Below are 18,446 nucleotides of genomic sequence, written 5' to 3' on the forward strand. Positions count from 1 at the left end.
AAGACTGGTTTTCAGGTATATTGAGGGATGAGGTAGTCTACAAACTTTGGATCTCTTGAAAACTCCAGTGGGAGGTCTGTGCATTGTTGGGGATTGAAGACTTCTGAGATTCCCCTTCTATGGGGAAAGTGGCAGAGCTTGTAAACTCCAGAAATTGAAGTCTTCAACTGATATAAGAACCTGGAGAGTAACCGGCCAATGTCCCCTCATTAGAAATATCTTTTTCGGAAAGACCAGCAAGTTAGGACTACACAACATTCCCCCCACTGGAGCAAATTGGATCATGCTTTATTTGCTTTTGTTTGTTTGCCTTCCTCTGGATCAACTGTGGATACAGGATTGTATATATGGACAAAAAAAAGGGGGCACAGATGAGGCTGTAAGGTAACCAGCCTCTGGGTCTTTTAACGGTATCAAATTAAGCAGGTCAAACACATGCCATAATAGAAACGTACAAAATTCATTTTATTTAAACAAAGAATTAAAAACATACACCAAAGGACATATTGGTACATCCAAACATCAAATAAATGCATAATACAGACATATGTATATTAAAACGCTACCAATCTCAACATGTTTCGCTCAAATTAGAGCTTCCTCAGGAGATTGGTGGTGCAGCTTGTTTGTATGCTGAAGTTATAAAAATTAAGTTATAAAAATTATTATATTATATATATATATATTAAAAAAATAATAAGAAAAAACATCAAATTAGGTGCAGTTTTACGGAAAAAAAACCCCAATGATTTCAATAAGTGAAAAATGAACAGAAAAACGAGATTATAAATACAAGGACAAGGAAGACACATGAACCAGGATAACATGAAACAGGTCTCACCACAATAGTCTGAATGTCCAATAGTAATAAAAACATAAGAAACCTCCAAAATGTCAAAATGAAGAAAAAAAGGGGATGGAATTTCAGTCAAACAACGACCGCCTCATTCAATATAGACTGTAGAGAGGTACAATAAGTAGGGATAAAATTGGAACATAAAAAAATTCACATAATAATGAATATGTATTGGGAAGGGGGGAGGGGCTTTCCTCTTTTTCCCTAAAAAAGAAAATAGAAGACAAACCCCCACCAGATCAAAAAAAATGAACAAATGAAGGTACCTTATATGTCTTGCAATCAAGAAGGTGGGATCAATCATGTGTGGTTTATTCAATGGAGCAGCGCTGAAGCAGCAATGCCTCCAAAAGGTATGTCAGAGATCGGAAATTTTTTGTCATGTACAATTTATATGGGATATTGTATATATGGAGGTTTACGATGTGTGTGTGTTTTCAACCAGATAAATTATGTAACTCCTGTAACTATGTATGGAAGGAGAGAAGGGAAAGGAAGGAAGGAAAAGAAAGAAGTGAAGGAAAAGAAAGGAGGGAAGGAAAAGAAAGGAGGGAAGGAAAAGAAAAAGAGAAAGGAAAGGAAATTAGAAAGGAGAGGAAAAGAGAAAGGTAAAGAGGAAGGAAAGGAAAGGGAAAGGAAAAGAGAAAGGAAAGGGAAAGGAAAAGAAAGAAAGAAAAAAGAAAGAAAGAAAGAAAGAAAGAGAGAGAAAAAGAAAGAAAAAAAGATAGAAAGAAAAATAAAGAAAGAAAGAAAGAAAGAAAGATAAAGAAAGAAAGAAAGAAATATAAAAGAAAGAAAAAGAAAGAAAAAGAAAGAAAGAAAGAAAAAGAAAGAAATATAAAGAAAGTAAGAAAAAGAAAGAAGGAAATATAAAGAAAGAAAGAAAAAAGAAAAATAAAGAAAGATAAAGAAAGATAAAGAAAGATAAAGAAAGATAAAGAGAGAAAAAGAAAGAAAAAGAAAGAAAAAAGAAAAAGAAAGAAAAAGAAAGAAAGAAAGGGAAAATCCAGTAAGGGTTTCCTATGGAGGTATTGTTTGTGAAGTAGAGTGTTCCAGTCTCCATACATTTGCATACATCTGGCAGACAGGTGAGTGATTGATGAGCGTTTCGCGTGATTCCTCTTCTATAAATGGGATCTTGGAGAGAGGAGCTCCTGCTGTGTAGATCTGAGATCAGTACGGTGAGCGGAGAAGATGTCCAGTCTCCTGTGGATGGTGGTGATGGTCTTCTATTATGTGGAGTGTGCGTTGGCTCTCTCGTTAAACTCCTGCATTGTACTTCTGAATGGGAAGAGTCTGTACAATGGGGCGAAGAAGAACCCTTCAGCTGTCATCCAGCTCATCATGGGGCTCATTAACATCACCATGCGTGGTTTGTTGCTCATGCAGTTCACGGCTTTGCTTTTCCCCAATTTTCGCATTGAGGGATTATTTAACATAATGTTATTTTTTCTACCATTCCAAATGTATTTCAGCAGCTGGCTGATATCTTGGCTGTGTGCCTATTACTGCATCCGCATTGTTCACTTCACCCACCAAGTCTTTATTTGGGTTAGGAGGACCCTCTCCTCTTGGCTTCCATGGGGACTCGTACTATCAGGAGTTGGCTCCGTCGCTCTGTGTATCGGGAACATCTGGACTGTTAAAATGGCTCCAGGGTATTACAACAGTACACCCCCTGATACCAGTAATATGGAAAACGTACCTTTTAAGTCTCGCATTCACAGCAATATGCCTCTTCCTGGGCGTCTGCCTCCCGTTTATTATCAGTTCCGTCTCCCTGCTGACCACAGTAGTTTCTCTGTTTAGACACATCTGGAATATAAAGCACCAAGATTCTGGATTCTCTCCTGCACAGGTCCAAGTCCATGTCAACGCCATCCGAACCATGATCCTCTTACTTCTATTGGATGTCCTCTTCTACATAGCTGTAATGACTGTGAACAATATTAACAATACAAATCCTATGTCAATAGCCTGCTGGATTGTGGTAATTGTCTTTCCAACATTGGAAGCCGCCATAATTATCCAGTCCAGCTCCGTACTGCGTAAGATGGTTCTGGGTAGACTCTGTGCATGCAGAACGGTGGGAACTGAGAGTTAAGGTGGGAATTTGGGTTATGGCCTGCTGTTCTATACTGACACATGCAATACCCCATTACATACACTATACGGCCAAAAGTTTTGCTTGACCAATACACCTGTATGGGCTTGCTGATTACTCCATTTCAAAATCATGGGCATATATATGGAGCTGGTTTCCTTCCACTTTTCTGGGAAGGTTTTTGCCAAGATTTTTTGGAAGGTCTCTGGCAATTTGTGCCCATATGTGCCCCCCTACTAGTGCCTCCCACTCCAGTGTTTTGCTGTTGCCAGGATCAGGAACATAGGCATGCGCACAGGGTGTGCCAAGTGTGTCTGGGCACATCCTAATCACCCTGTACAGTGTAGTTTTCCCCTGTTTTCTGCCACCCCCCGCAGTGCTACCAGCTTCCTTCCTCTCCTGCTGGCTGCTGCGAGGGATGTTTCAGGATGGAGAACTGGGAAGAGGCCGGTAAATATTTAATTTACCAGCCCCATCCTTTCTTGAACAAACACAGTTTGTGAATGAAGAGGAAGCCTCTCAGCACAGAGCACTTCCTGTTAGTTCACTGTCCAGTGAAGCCGAGGCTGAAGGGAAAGGGACTGGGGAAGCTCTGTCTCAAAAGCAGCACATCAGGGCTCTGTTTAGATTTTTCACCAAAGACCCCCAACCGGGATCTTAAATAAATAAAAGAAATTACAGTATATTGTAAAATATAATTAAAACAACAACATTGTAAAAAAAAAAAAAACTATAAAATGCTCTGCTGATATACTGTACACGTATGTGTTCTCTGGGGTGCACACCCTAATGCAATAGGCTGCGCATGCCAATGATCAGAAAAAAGGGGGGGGGGGCAGGTACAAGGCAGCAAGGTGCAGGGCAGAAACAAGATCAGGATCAATGGCAAACAGAATCTGGCAGCACCAAAACCCTGACTCGAGAGGCACTAGCAAGGGAGGACCTATATACCTTCCCAGCAGCCAGCATCAGATGGAAACTAATTAGTGGGATTCGCTGGCTGCTGGGAGGGTATTTAAGTCTTCCCCTACTAGTGCCATTTGGACTCCCCTTATCAACAAAACAAAATCACCTAGCTCTTCAATATTCACCCACTCATACACTCAACAAACAAATAACTGCCGTAACACCTGTGAATGGGTCATACGGGTTCAATTCAAGATGTCCTCATATTCTGTTCCAAGAGATATACTTTAATCAGAAAAATTCTAAAGGGCCCATAGAGCCTTCCAATGTTATTGCATATGTATGTTACATTTCCATGTTTACATTAGGTATATCGTACATCCCATTGCTCTTGTCACATACCTGGTGAAATTATGAGGTCGGCCTCTCTTGTATCTCCAGCCCAGGCCCCACTAAGAGTGGAACAGATGGTGCCAAGGGACAGGAGGAACATGAGTGCCTGTAGGTGTTACTTGTAGAGCTTGTGGCAGGAGTTGTAGATGTTTCAGACAGAACATCAGGTCAGGAACTTTGATAATGTTGGGTAGATCAGCCAAGGTTAAAGGGGCTCTCAACCACGCTTGCAGGTTCAGGAAATGTGGCTTGCCGGAGTTTTGGCAGGAGACAAGAACACACTGTGTCCACTGGAGCTGGGATGAGGGGCATACAGCACAGGCACTCGGAGGCAATGTAGAGCCACCAGGGCTGGACTGGGACAGAAATTTGGCCCTGGACTTCATCCAGACCGGCCCACTTACATTTTGAGTATCCCATCAGCACCCCCTTACAACAGAATGTCCCATCACCAGCCCCCTTAGAACAGAGTGTCCCATCACCAGCCCCCTTACATCAGAGTGTCCCATCAGCAGCCCCCTTACAGCAGAGTGTCCCATCAGCACCCCCTTACATCAGAGTGTCCCATTACCAGCCCCCTTACATCAGAGTGTCCCATTACCAGCCCCCTTACATCAGAGTGTCCCATCAGCACCCCCTTACATCAGAGTGTCCCATCACCAGCCCCCTTACATCAGAGTGTCCCATCACCAGCCCCCTTACATCAGAGTGTCCCATCACCAGCCCCCTTACATCAAAGTGTCCCATCACCAGCCCCCTTACATCAGAGTGTCCCATCAGCACCCCCTTACATCAGAGTGTCCCTTCACCAGCCCCCTTACATCAGAGTGTCCCATCAGCACCCCCTTACATCAGAGTGTCCCATCAGCACCCCCCTACATCAGAGTGTCCCATCAGCACCCCCTTACATCAGAGTGTCCCATCAGCAGCCCCCTTACATCAGAGTGTCCCATCAGCAGCCCCCTTACATCAGAGTGTCCCATCAGCAGCCCCCTTACATCAGAGTGTCCCATCAGCAGCCCCCTTACATCAGAGTGTCCCATCAGCAGCCCCCTTACATCAGAGTGTCCCATCAGCAGCCCCCTTACATCAGAGTGTCCCATCAGCAGCCCCCTTACATCAGAGTGTCCCATCAGCAGCCCCCTTACATCAGAGTGTCCCATCACCAGCCCCCTTACATCAGAGTGGCCCATCAGCACCCCCTTACATCAGAGTGGCCCACTGAGCCATCGGCCCACCGGGAAACTCCCAGTAGCACCGATGGCCAGTACATGCCTGAGAGCCACACAGAAGACAGAAGTATGGTCAGCAGCAGGGCCGGGACAAGGGGTGGGCAGGAGGGTCGGCTGCCCCTGGCACAATGGTTTATTGCAGGGGTAGGGGGCACCCTGACCCTAACCCTAAGGGAAAGGGGGGGTGCAGTTTGGCATCTTTGCCCTGGGCGCTGGATGACCTTGTCCCGGCACTGGTCAGCAGGATAGCCCATGTCAGCAGCGAGTGGGAAGCAAGGTGCCAAGACATCAGACAGGAGCAAGGCCAGGAGTAAGCCAAAGTCAGGAACCAATATTCAGGAGCATAAACAGAATCCAATGTCAGGTCAATGACAAGCCAGGTCAGCAACGGATATCAAGCTGGGTTCAAGCAAGAAAACAGCTGAAGAACTGTCAGCATTGAGCAGGAGTCAGAGCCTGTTTTAAATAGGCCGCCTGGCACCAATGAGGACTGTGAACATGCTTCTGCGAGTACGTGCATTCTTTCACGCATGCGCATTGACCGTCGTGTCTCAGCACTTCTCTTACAGCTATATATATATTGCATACTCATAGGTTACATGTATGCTTAGATCAGTTTTAATATATGTGCATTTTTATTGTCTTAAAACAATTATTTTTGATCTAGTTTGTGGGTGCGCTTACTTCATTATGTAGATCCAGGGGATGGGATGGCTCCCCAGTTTATTTATCAGCCCCCCCCCCTATATTGCATCATTTGACTCTATGAAAAGCAATGCAGGATACCATGTCCAACTTTAAATTCTAATTTTAAAGGCTGAAGTACCTGTTTTTTTTTCATTTTTGTTTTCCATTTTGTTTATATATTTTTTTGGGGGATTTATGATTTTCTAGCATGGAGTGTAGTAATAAAAAAATAAATAAAAAAAAAAGTCTTGCCATACATTATAAAGCAATCGGAATCATGGGTTAGTAAACTCCAAGAAAGCTCAGACACCCGGGGGGCAAAAATCTATTTACAAAATGTATTTCCCCCTATTATTTCAGCTGGATGGAGATATTGTCTGGGAAGGGAACTTTACAAACATGAGCTCTTCAAATCAATGATCGCTTATTAGAGTAAATAAATGAATATATCGATGTAATAAACAGATACGGTGTGATTGTGTCTTAGTTGTGTTGTGGGAGCTTTGTATCTTGTTTTGGTTGTAAAGCCGTTGTGTTACTTATTAAGATTTTTTTGCAAGTTGTGTTACCCGTATATTACTGAAAAATATTTGTGTTTGGGCAGGAAATAAACCCCCGACTAGTATGAAACATTCTCTTTGTCTAATTCTTGCCTTCCACATGTTCCTTCTATTTACCATCACAGGATTAAAGGAAACCGCTACTAAGATTAATATGTAAATCTATGGTCCAGACGGGGGGAGGTAATCATTCAGATATTATAATTATCTCACAACAAGATAAAACAATTAAAAAACAAAAAAAAAACGTTATTATCACACAGCCAATGCATTTAAATTGTTGTGCACATTGGGCAAAAAAAGCTTAAAAAAATGTGCTCTCATTTAACCCCTTATTAATCCATAGTTTACAATAGATTATCCCTAATTAACTCCTTCTTCCCCTTCTCCTCTTTGCGGTTCCCCTCTGATTTTTGTTATTTTTTTTTTTAATTCAATTTTTCTAACCAATATATTTGTAGCTTTTTTTTTTTTTATTGATATATGTTTTGTTCAAGTTTTGCCACCATTAATATTGTCTGACCATTTTTGTGACATTTTAGAAGTTTTATCATTTTATTATTTTAACTTTGTCAATATTTTTATGATTGTCAATGCTCTCCTAAAACACTAAATTCATAATATTAATGATTATATATATATATATATATATATATACTGTATATCTATATATATATATATATATATATATATATATATATATGTATATATATATATAAATTAATATTATGAATATAAATAAATCTGAGGTTAAAGAGCCACACCAAGTTATGAGTCCAGATATATATATATATATATATATATATATATATATATATATATATATATATATATATATATATATATATATATATATATATATATATATATATATATATATACAGTATATATAAATCAATAAAGAAATCAAAAATGAAGTGTGTATTTGTCAGGGTACTCTGCATTTTCCATACATAATGATGCATGTATAGACATATATATGTATATATATATATATATATATATGGACTCATAACTCGATGTGGCTCTTCAATCTCAGATATATATATATATATATCTATATATATATATATATATATATATATATATATATATATATATATATATATATATATATATATATATATATATATATATATATATATATATATATATATAGCTGGGGATGGCCGAACGGTTCGCCCGGCGGTCGTTTCGCGGCGAATTTCGGCTGTTCGCGGTCCGCCCGATCGGCTGACTATTGCCGCAGTTCGCCCGACGGACTTCCGCGTTTACTGTGTAAAAGAACTTTGACCTATGATGACACATCCATCATGGGGTACAGGACAGCCAATTGAGACATTACAGCACATGGACACTTGGACATTCCCCCTAACTTATAAATAGACCCGATCCGGCGGCCATTTTACATTCTTTTGTATGTCACTATAGGTAGAGGTTGCTGTGTGGAGCAGGGAGAGACTGCAGTGACCCAAATCGCTAGCTATTAGGTCCACAAAAGTTCTTTTAAGGACTGGTATGGTATAGGTGTTAGGTGTAGTTCAGGATATAGGTTTGAGGCACTGCTGTGCTAGTGATTTTTGCAGCAGCCTGTCTTTTGTCAGTGTAGAGAGAGGGACAGGACACTGTGTGCAGCAGGGACAGTCAGTTTAATCATTAGCTGTTACTATTAGGTCCACAAAAGTCCTTTTCAGGACTGGTATGGTAAAGTAATACAGGATATAGTTTTGAGTGCTATTCAAGTTATTGTTCCAGCAGTCTGTGTTTTGTCAGTTTAAATAGGGACAGGCAGGAAGCTGTGTGTGGCAGTGAGGGACAGTCAGTTTAATCAGTAGCTGTTACTATCAGGTCCACAAAGGTTCTTTTCAGGACTGGTATGGTAATAGACTTGTACACGTATAATATTCTTTCTTCCAAATATAGAAAGAATATTATACTTGACTGCTGCCCTTCTGCTGCAGTAGTCCTTTATCAGTATAGGGACTGAAGTATAGTCTGCTAATCATTCACAACTTACTAGTTCTACAAAGGTCCTTATAAGGACTGGTAAGGTATAGGGTACTACAGTACATAGGGTTGAGTGAGGTACAGTCTGCTATTTCTTAAGGACTGGTATAGGTCCACAATATATAGGGTTGAGGTGCACTACTGCTGACTGCTGCCCTTCTGCTGCAGTAGTCCTTTATCAGTATAGGGAATGAGGTACAGTCTGCTAATCATTTACAACTTACTAGTTCTACAAAGGTCCTTATAAGGACTGGTAAGGTATAGGGTACTACAGTACATAGGGTTGAGTGAGGTACAGTCTGCTATTCCTTAAGGACTGGTATAGGTCCACAATATATAGGGTTGAGGTGCACTACTGCTGACTGCTGCCCTTCTGCTGCAGTAGTCCTTTATCAGTATAGGGAATGAGGTACAGTCTGCTAATCATTTACAACTTACTAGTTCTACAAAGGTCCTTATAAGGACTGGTAAGGTATAGGGTACTACAGTACCTAGGGTTGAGTGAGGTACAGTCTGCTATTCCTTAAAGACTGGTATAGGTCCACAATTTATAGGGTTCAGGTGCACTACTGCTGAGTCTAACTGCTGCCCTATACTGCAGCAGTCCTTTATGAGTATAGGGACTGAGGTACAGTCTGCTAATCATTCACAACCTACTAGTTCCACAAAGGTCCTGGTAAGGTATAGCGTACTACAGTATATAGGGTTGAGTGAGGTACAGTTTGCTAATCCTTAAGGACTGGTATATCACGGTGCTGGTGTCAGTGCTTTATATCATGCTGCTGATGTCAGTGCTCTCTATCACGGTGCTGGTGTCAGATCACTCTATCACGGTGCAGGTGTCATTGCTCTATATCATGGTGCTGGTGCTGGTGATCATCTCCTGCACCCTCTTCTTTGCCTACCCTGACCCCCCCCTCGCCTCCATTGTCTCAAGAGTCCTGAATTGGCAGAATTTCACATATAATAAAAGAATGCTTGTAGTTGTCAATCCCAGATTCACCTCATACATGTGTTATGTCAATGGCCATGTGGTGGGACTATGTGTGCACAACTAGTAATTATTTTGTGGCTGCAAATATGACCTGTAGGTTTGTAAAGTTCACCATCCCTGTGCTGTGCTGACTTCCTCCTGGGGCTGCTTATTATGAGGGGCTCCCACCATCCCTGTGCTATGCTGACTTCCTCCTGGGGCTGCTTATTATGAGGGGCTCCCACCATCCCTGTGCTGTGCTGACTTCCTCCTGGGGCTGTACCTCTGCTGTGCATATTATGAGGGGCTCCCACCATCCCTGTGCTATGCTCATTATGAGGGGCTCCCACCATCCCTGTGCTGTACTGACTTCCTTATTGAGCATCTGTGGGGCATCCTCAAACGGAAGGTGGAGGAGTGCAAGGTCTCTAACATCCACCAGCTCTGTGATCTCATAAATTGGTATAAAATCTTAGGAACACAGAACACGGAGGAGAGATGGGTTTGCTTTAAGAGCATATTAAATAAGGGCATTAGCCAATGCATCCCATTGGGTAATACATTTAAAAGAGCGAACAAAAGTCCTGAATGGCTTAACGCCAATTTAAAAATGCATATAAAAGCAAAGGAGAAGGCCTTAAAAAAATACAAGGTTGAGGGATCATCATCAGCATTCAGACTTTATAAAGAATGCAACAAGAAATGTAAGGGTGCAATAAGGGCGGCTAAGATAGAACACGAAAGACACATAGCGGAATAGAGCAAAAAAATAAAAAATCTCAAGAAATTCTTTAAGTATGCAAACAGTAAAAAAGGAGGACAGACCATATTGGTCCCATAAAGAATGACGAAGGACATCGGGTTACAAAGGATGGGGAGATGGTGAAGGTATTGAATTTATTCTTCTCCTTGTTCTTCATGAGGGAATCGGGGGGCTTCAGTAACCAAAACTGCAGAGTTTATCCTCATGACACATCACAGGAAGCACCTCCATGGCTAACAGAGGACAGAATTAAAATTAGACTTGGGGAACTTAACATTAATAAATCACCGTGACCGGATGGCTTGCACCCGAGGGAACTCAGTCAGGTAATTGCCAGACCATTGTTCCTAATTTTTACTGACAGTCTACTGACTGGAATGGTACCAGCTGATTGGAGAAAAGCCAATGTAGCACCAATATTTAAAAAGGGCCCAAAATACATCCCTGGGAATTACAGACCAGTCAGCCTAACATCAATAGTATGTAAACTCTTGGAGGGGGTGATAAGGGACTATATATATGATTTTAGTAGGGATGAGCAGAACACCCTCAACACAACTTGCAAACAGGCAAAAAATTTGGACAAACACGCAAACACCGTTAAAGTCTATAGGACACGAACATCAAAAATCAAAAGTGCTCATTTTAAAGGCTAATATACAAGTTATTGCCATAAAAAGTGTTTGGGGACCCGGGTCCTGCCCCAGGGGACATGTATCAATGCAAAAAAAGTTTTAAAAACTGCAGTTTTTTTGGGAGCAGTGCTTTTAATAATGCTTAAAGTGAAACAATAAAAGTGTAATTTTCCTTTAAATTTCGTACCTGGGGGGTGTCTATAGTATGCCTGTGAAGGGGCGCATGTTTCCCGTGCTTAGAACAGTCCGAGAGCAAATTACATCTCTAAAGGAGAAAAAGTCATTTAAAACTGATTGTGGCTGTAATGAATTGTCGGGTCTCAGCAATATAGATAAAACCCATTGAAAAAAAACAGCATGGGTCCCCCCCCACCCCGTCCATTACCAGGCCCTTTGGGTCTGGTATGGATATTAAGGGGAACCTTGCGCCAAAATTAAAAACTTCTACATATCTTGTGGTTTTCTTAAATTCCTTCCATTCTTTCCATCTATTTAACATTCCTTCCATTCCTTCTTCTCTGCAGAAACTCAAGTATTCCCTGTTATGTGTCTCTTCTACCTTTACTAGCCAATCCCTAATATTAGGGCTTTCCCTTTCTTGCCAATGTCTTGGGATCAGACCTTTAGCTGCGTTAATCAAGTCCCCCCCTATCCTGACCTGCTGGGTTGCACGCTCAGATAAGGGTCTGGTATGGATTTTGAGGGGGACCCCACGCCAATTTTTTTCATCTATATCTTCGGGAGTCGACAATACATTACAGCCGCGAGCAAGTTTAAATGACATTTTGTCCTTTAGAAATGTCATTATTGCTGAAGCATGTTGTACACATCACACAGATGTGCCACTTTAGGGCTCTTCCACACATGCGGCCTGTTCAGATCCACCTGTCAGCTTTTCAGGCGGACCAGAACAGACACTCCAAGTACCTCTTCGGAGCGACGGAAGTGAGCGGTGACATGTCCGCTGACGTTCGATCCGATGCGCTCTGCTAAATGGAATGGCTAAGATGGAAACCCGATTTTCATTCATCTGGCGGATCGGATGACAGCGGACATTTTCATCCGCTCCACCATAGAGGAGAGCGGGGGGGCTCTGACAGGTTCATCTCTGCACAGTGAGCGGAGATGGTCTTGTCATCCACCGGCTAAGTGGAGATCATTGGATCGATCCCTGCTGAGCAAGCAGAGTCCATGAATACGGACATAAATGTGTGAAAGAACCCTTACAGACAAACTAAGGAGACCCCCCAGGTATGATATTTAAAGGAATATTTAATTTTTATTGTTTCACTTTAAGCATTATTAAAATCAGTGCTCCCGAAAAAACTTTTCTTTGCATTGATACATGTCCCCTGGGGCAAGACCCGGGTCCCTAAACACTTTTTATGGCAATAACTTGCATATAAGCCTTGAAATTAGCACTTTTGATTTTTAATGTTCGTATCCCATAGACTTTAATAGTGCTTGTGTCATGGTTTTGCAATAGAGTTTGTCTGCTTACCTGTTTCCATGTGTTAATTTCTAGAGACCAGCCGACTCTCACCTGACTGCTTTTGTAATCCATCCTCTGGCATGGCTCCACCCTAGCTCCTATCAGAGAACTCTATATTAACCTGTGCACTGCAGGCCAACCCTGCTGATCAACCTTTGTGTGTTAGCTTCCTGTTACCTGCCGTGTGCTCTTCTGTTGTTCTGTTACCGACTTTGGCGTGTCCCTGACTATCCCTGTTTGCCTGTGATCCTGACCTTTTGGCGTGTCCCTGACTATTCCTGTCTGCTTGTGGCCCCGACCTTGGCTTTGTCCCTCACCATCCCTATCCTCCTGTTGCCTACTGTGGGTGTGAGCTGGGGGACCCTGGGGGTCGCGACCTGGAACCAGTTGCAGCCAAGTCCATCCTCACCAGTAGAGGCTCTGGTGAACACCTGCTGGCTCTAATGCCGTGTACACACGATCAAACAAGCGGGTGGAAAAGTCCGGCAAACTCAAGTCCGCCGGACAATCCCCCCCGTGTATAGCCTCCGGCACACTTTTTTGACCCGAAAGTACGGCGGACTTAGAATGCCGTGTTGCACTCCAATCTTCCCGCCGGACTCGCATTTCGGCGGACAATCCGGCCATGTGTATGCCAGTCCGCCGTACTTTTGAAATGAATGGACTTTTCCCGCCCGGAGAAAAGTCCGCTCATTTCGAGCGCGTCTCCAGGTAGGCGGGGCCCGCGAAGGAGACGTCGCTGGCCCCGCCGCCTGGTATGGACTTAAAGGGGAACCCCAATGCCGAAAAAAATCAGCGTGGGGGTCCCCCCAAGTCCACAACAGACCATTGTCCGAGCACGCTACCCGGCCGGCCAGGAAAGGGGGGGCAAGCGAGCGCCCCCCCTCCCCTCCTGAGCCGTACCAGGCCGCGTGCCCTCAAAATGGGGGTGCCTTGGGGAAGGGGGGGCCGCGCGGCCCCCCCACCCCAAAGCACCTTGTCCCCTGGTCGTTGGTTGTTGGGGTCTGCGGGTGGGGGGATTATTGGAATCCGGGAGCCCCCTTTAATAAGGGGGCCCCCGGATACCGGCCCCCCACCCTATGTGAATGAGTATGGGGTACAATGTACCCCTACCCATTCACCTGTAAAATATAGTACAAAAAAAACACAACACACGAGATAAAATACTTTATTGCACAGCTCATCAACTCATCAACATGGGGACAAGGTGCTTTGGGGTGGGGGGGCCGCGCGGCCCCCCCGTTCCCCAAGGCACACCCATGTTGAGGGCACGAGGCCTGGTACGGCTCAGGAGGGGGGGGCGCTCGCTCGCCCCCCCTTTCCTGGCCGGCCGGGTAGCGTGCTCGGACAAGGGTCTGTTGTGGACTTGGGGGGACCCCCACGCCGATTTTTTTCAGCGTTGGGGTTCCCCTTTAAGTCCATACCAGGCGGCGGGGCCAGCGACGTCTCCTTTGCGGGCCCCGCCTACCTGGAGACGCGCTCAAAATGAGCGGACTTTCCTCCGCGTGTGTGGGCGAGTCCGTTCATTTCAAAAGTAGGGCGGATAGTACGGCGGACTTAGTACGCCGTATTAGTCCGCTCAAAAAGTGCCGTGTGTGGGCAAGTAGCCCGTTCGGAAAGTCCGATGTACTGTCTGGCGGGAAGTCCACCAGACTAAGTATGTCAGGCAGACGGCTACGTGTGTACGTGGCTTTAGACTCCGCACCCCAGGGAATCTTACGCTCTAACCCCAGTGGGATCCATCTTGGTGTTATGGCGGCCCTGCCTTCCTATCACCTTGACCCCCGTCCGCAGCAGTCAGCCGTAGGGTCCACAACCTTGCGGTGCACTCCTGATCCCTACGGTGGGCATCTGTCACCTGGCCTCAAGGTGACCTGACAGCTTGCATGTTCTGCTTGTCCGAGGTGTTCGGGTGCGAACCGAACCAGGGGGGTGTTTGGCCCATCCCTACTCAGGATCACCAAAGACTGGTTTTCAGGTATATTGAGGGATGAGGTAGTCTACAAACTTTGGATCTCTTGAAAACTCCAGTGGGAGGTCTGTGCATTGTTGGGGATTGAAGACTTCTGAGATTCCCCTTCTATGGGGAAAGTAGCAGAGCTTGTAAACTCCAGAAATTGAAGTCTCCAACTGATATAAGAACCTGGAGAGTAACCGGCCAATGTCCCCTCATTAGAAATATCTGTTTCGGAAAGACCAGCAAGTTAGGACTACACAACATTCCCCCCGCTGGAGCAAATTGGATCATGCTTTATTTGTTTTTGTTTTTTTGCCTTCCCCTGGATCAACTGTGGATACAGGATTGTATATATGGACAAAAAAAAGGGGGCACAGATGAGGCTGTAAGGTAACCAGCCCCTGGGTCTTTTAACGGTATCAAATTAAGCAGGTCAAACACATGCCATAATAGAAACGTACAAAATTAATTTTATTTAAACAAAGAATTAAAAACATACACCAAAGGACATATTGGTACATCCAAACATCAAATAAATGCATAATACAGACATATGTATATTAAAACGCTACCAATCTCAACATGTTTCGCTCAAATTAGAGCTTCCTCAGGAGATTGGTGGTGCAGCTTGTTTGTATGCTGAAGTTATAAAAATTAAGTTATAAAAATTATTATATTATATATATATTAAAAAAATAATAAGAAAAAACATCAAATTAGGTGCAGTTTTACGAAAAAAAAAAAACCAATGGTTTCAATAAGTGAAAAATGAACAGAAAAACAAGATTATAAATACAGGGACAAGGAAGATACATGAACCAGGATAACATGAAACAGGTCTCACCACAATAGTCTGAATGTCCAATAGTAATAAAAACATAAGAAACCTCCAAAATGTCAAAATGAAGAAAAAAGGGGATGGAATTTCAGTCAAACAACGACCGCCTCATTCAATATAGACTGTAGAGAGGGACAATAAGTAGGGATAAAATCGGAACATAAAAAAATTCACATAATAATGAATATGTATTGGGAAGGGGGGGGGCTTTCCTCTTTTTCCCTAAAAAAGAAAATAGAAGACAAACTCCCACCAGATCAAAAAAAATGAACAAATGAAGGTACCTTATATGTCTTGCAATCAAGAAGGTGGGATCAATCATGTGTGGTTTATTCAATGGAGCAGCGCTGAAGCAGCAATGCCTCCAAAAGGTATGTCAGAGATCGGAAATTTTTTGTCATGTACAATTTATATGGGATATTGTATATATGGAGGTTTATGATGTGTGTGTGTTTTCAACCAGATACATTATGTAACTCCTGTAACTATGTATGGAAGGAGAGAAGGGAAAGGAAGGAAGGAAAAGAAAGGAGGGAAGGAAAAGAAAGGAGGGAAGGAAAAGAAAAAGAGAAAGGAAAGGAAATTAGAAAGGAGAGGAAAAGAGAAAGGAAAGGGAAAGAAAAAGAAAGAAGAAAGAAAGAAAGAAAGAAACAAACAAAGAAAAAGAAAAAGAAAGAAAGAAAGAAAGAAAGAAAGAGCAAGAAAGAAAGAGCAAGAAAGAAAGAAAAAGAGAGAAAAAAAGATAGAAAGAAAATGAAAGAAAGAAAGAAAAAAAGAAAAAGAAAGAAAGATAAAGAAATATAAAGAAAGAAATATAAAGAAAGAAAGAATAAAGAAAGAAAGAAAGAGAAAGAAAGAAAGAAAGAAAGAAAGAAAGAAAGAGAGAAAATCCAGTAAGGGTTTCCTATGGAGGTATTGTTTGTGAAGTAGAGTGTTCCAGTCTCCATACATTTGCATACACCTGGCAGACAGGTGAGTGATTGATGAGCGTTTCGCGTGATTGCTCTTCTATAAATGGGATGTTGGAGAGAGGAGCTCCTGCTGTGTAGATCTGAGATCAGTACGGTGAGCGGAGAAGATGTCCAGTCTCCTGTGGATGGTGGTGATGGTCTTCTATTATGTGGAGTGTGCGTTGGCTCTCTCGTTAAACTCCTGCATTGTACTTCTGAATGGGAAGAGTCTGTACAATGGGGCGAAGAAGAACCCTTCAGCTGTCATCCAGCTCATCATGGGGCTCATTAACATCACCATGCGTGGTTTGTTGCTCATGCAGTTCACGGCTTTGCTTTTCCCCAATTTTCGCATTGAGGGATTATTTAACATAATGTTATTTTTTCTACCATTCCAAATGTATTTCAGCAGCTGGCTGATATCTTGGCTGTGTGCCTATTACTGCATCCGCATTGTTCACTTCACCCACCAAGGCTTTATTTGGGTTAGGAGGACCCTCTCCTCTTGGCTTCCATGGGGACTCATACTATCAGGAGTTGGCTCCTTCGTACTGTGTATCGGGAACATCTGGACTGTTAAAATGGCTCCAGGGTATTACAACAGTACACCCCCTGATACCAGTAATATGGAAAACGTACCTTTAAGTCTCGCATTCACAGCAATATGCCTCTTCCTGGGCGTCTGCCTCCCGTTTATTATCAGTTCCGTCTCCCTGCTGACCACAGTAGTTTCTCTGTTTAGACACATCTGGAATATAAAGCACCAAGATTCTGGATTCTCTCCTGCACAGGTCCAAGTCCATGTCAATGCCATCCGAACAATGATCCTCTTACTTCTATTGGATGTCCTCTTCTACATAGCTGTAATGACTGTGAACAATATTAACAATACAAATCCTATGTCAATAGCCTGCTGGATTGTGGTAATTGTCTTTCCAACATTGGAAGCCGCCATAATTATCCAGTCCAGCTCCGTACTGCGTAAGATGGTTCTGGGCAGACTCTGTGCATGCAGAACGGTGGGAACTGAGAGTTAAGGTGGGAATTTGGATTATGGCCTGCTGTTCTATACTGACACATGCAATACCCCATTACATACACTTTACAGCCAAAAGTTTTGCTTGACCAATACACCTGTATGGGCTTGCTGATTACTCCATTTCAAAATCATGGGCATATATATGGAGTTGGTTTCCTTCCACTTTTCTGGGAAGGTTTTTGCCAAGATTTTTTGGAGGGTCTCTGGAAATTTGTGCCCATATGTGCCCCCCTACTAGTGCCTCTCACTCCAGTGTTTTGCTGTTGCCAGGATCAGGAACATAGGCATGCGCACAGGGTGTGCCAAGTGTGCCTGGGCACATCCTAATCACCCTGTACAGTGTCGTTTTCCCCTGTTTTCTGGCACCCATTCCCCACCCCCCGCAGTGCTACCAGCTTCCTTCCTCTCCTGCCAGCTGCTGCGAGGGATGTTTCAGGATGGAGAACTGGGAAAGAGGCCGGTAAATATTTAATTTACCAGCCCCATCCTTTCCTGAACAAACACAGTTTGTGAATGAAGAGGAAGCCTCTCAGCACAGAGCACTTCCTGTTAGTTCACTGTCCAGTGAAGCCGAGGCTGCAGGGAAAGGGACTGGGGAAGCTCAGTCTCAAAAGCGGGACATCAGGGGTCTGTTTAGATTTTTCACCAAAGACCCCCAACCGGGATCCTAAAATAGATAAAAAAAATTATATTGTAAAATATAATTAAAGCAACAAAATTGTAAAAAACAAAAACTATAAAAATAAAAACGACTGACACCATTCTCTACTCTACTGACATCATCCACTGCTCTGCTGATATACTGTACACGCATGTGTTCTCTGGGGTGCACACCCTAATGCAATAGGCTGCGCATGCCAATGATCAGAAAAAAGGGGGGGAGCAGGTACAAGGCAGCAAGGTGCAGGGCAGAAACAAGATCAGGATCAATGGCAAACAGAATCTGGCAGCACCAAAACCCTGACTCGAGAGGCACTAGCAGGGGAGGACCTATATACCTTCCCAGCAGCCAGCATCGGATATAAACTAATTAGTGGGATTCGCTGGCTGCTGG

The 18,446-nt window shown here is 43.2% G+C and overlaps 1 protein-coding gene across 1 annotated transcript; it reads left to right on the forward strand.

Annotated features, from left to right (window-relative positions):
* The first annotated feature begins 16,481 nt into the window (after positions 1-16,481).
* On the forward strand, positions 16,482-17,390 carry LOC143925210 (taste receptor type 2 member 40-like). The gene has a single exon (XM_077449806.1). The coding sequence runs from the start codon at positions 16,482-16,484 to the stop codon at positions 17,388-17,390; it is 909 nt and encodes a 302-aa protein (XP_077305932.1).
* The last annotated feature ends 1,056 nt before the right edge of the window (positions 17,391-18,446 follow it).

This window comes from Lithobates pipiens, unplaced genomic scaffold (genome assembly GCF_037356315.1).
Source record: "Lithobates pipiens isolate NorthernLeopardFrog02 unplaced genomic scaffold, aLitPip1_a1.2 Scaffold_22, whole genome shotgun sequence".
Classification (NCBI taxonomy): Eukaryota; Metazoa; Chordata; class Amphibia; order Anura; family Ranidae; genus Lithobates; species Lithobates pipiens.

Coding starts and splice junctions, on each gene's coding strand:
- LOC143925210 (XM_077449806.1), top strand. CDS start 16,482: ATGTCCAGTCTCCTGTGGATGGTGGTGATGGTCTTCTATTATGTGGAG.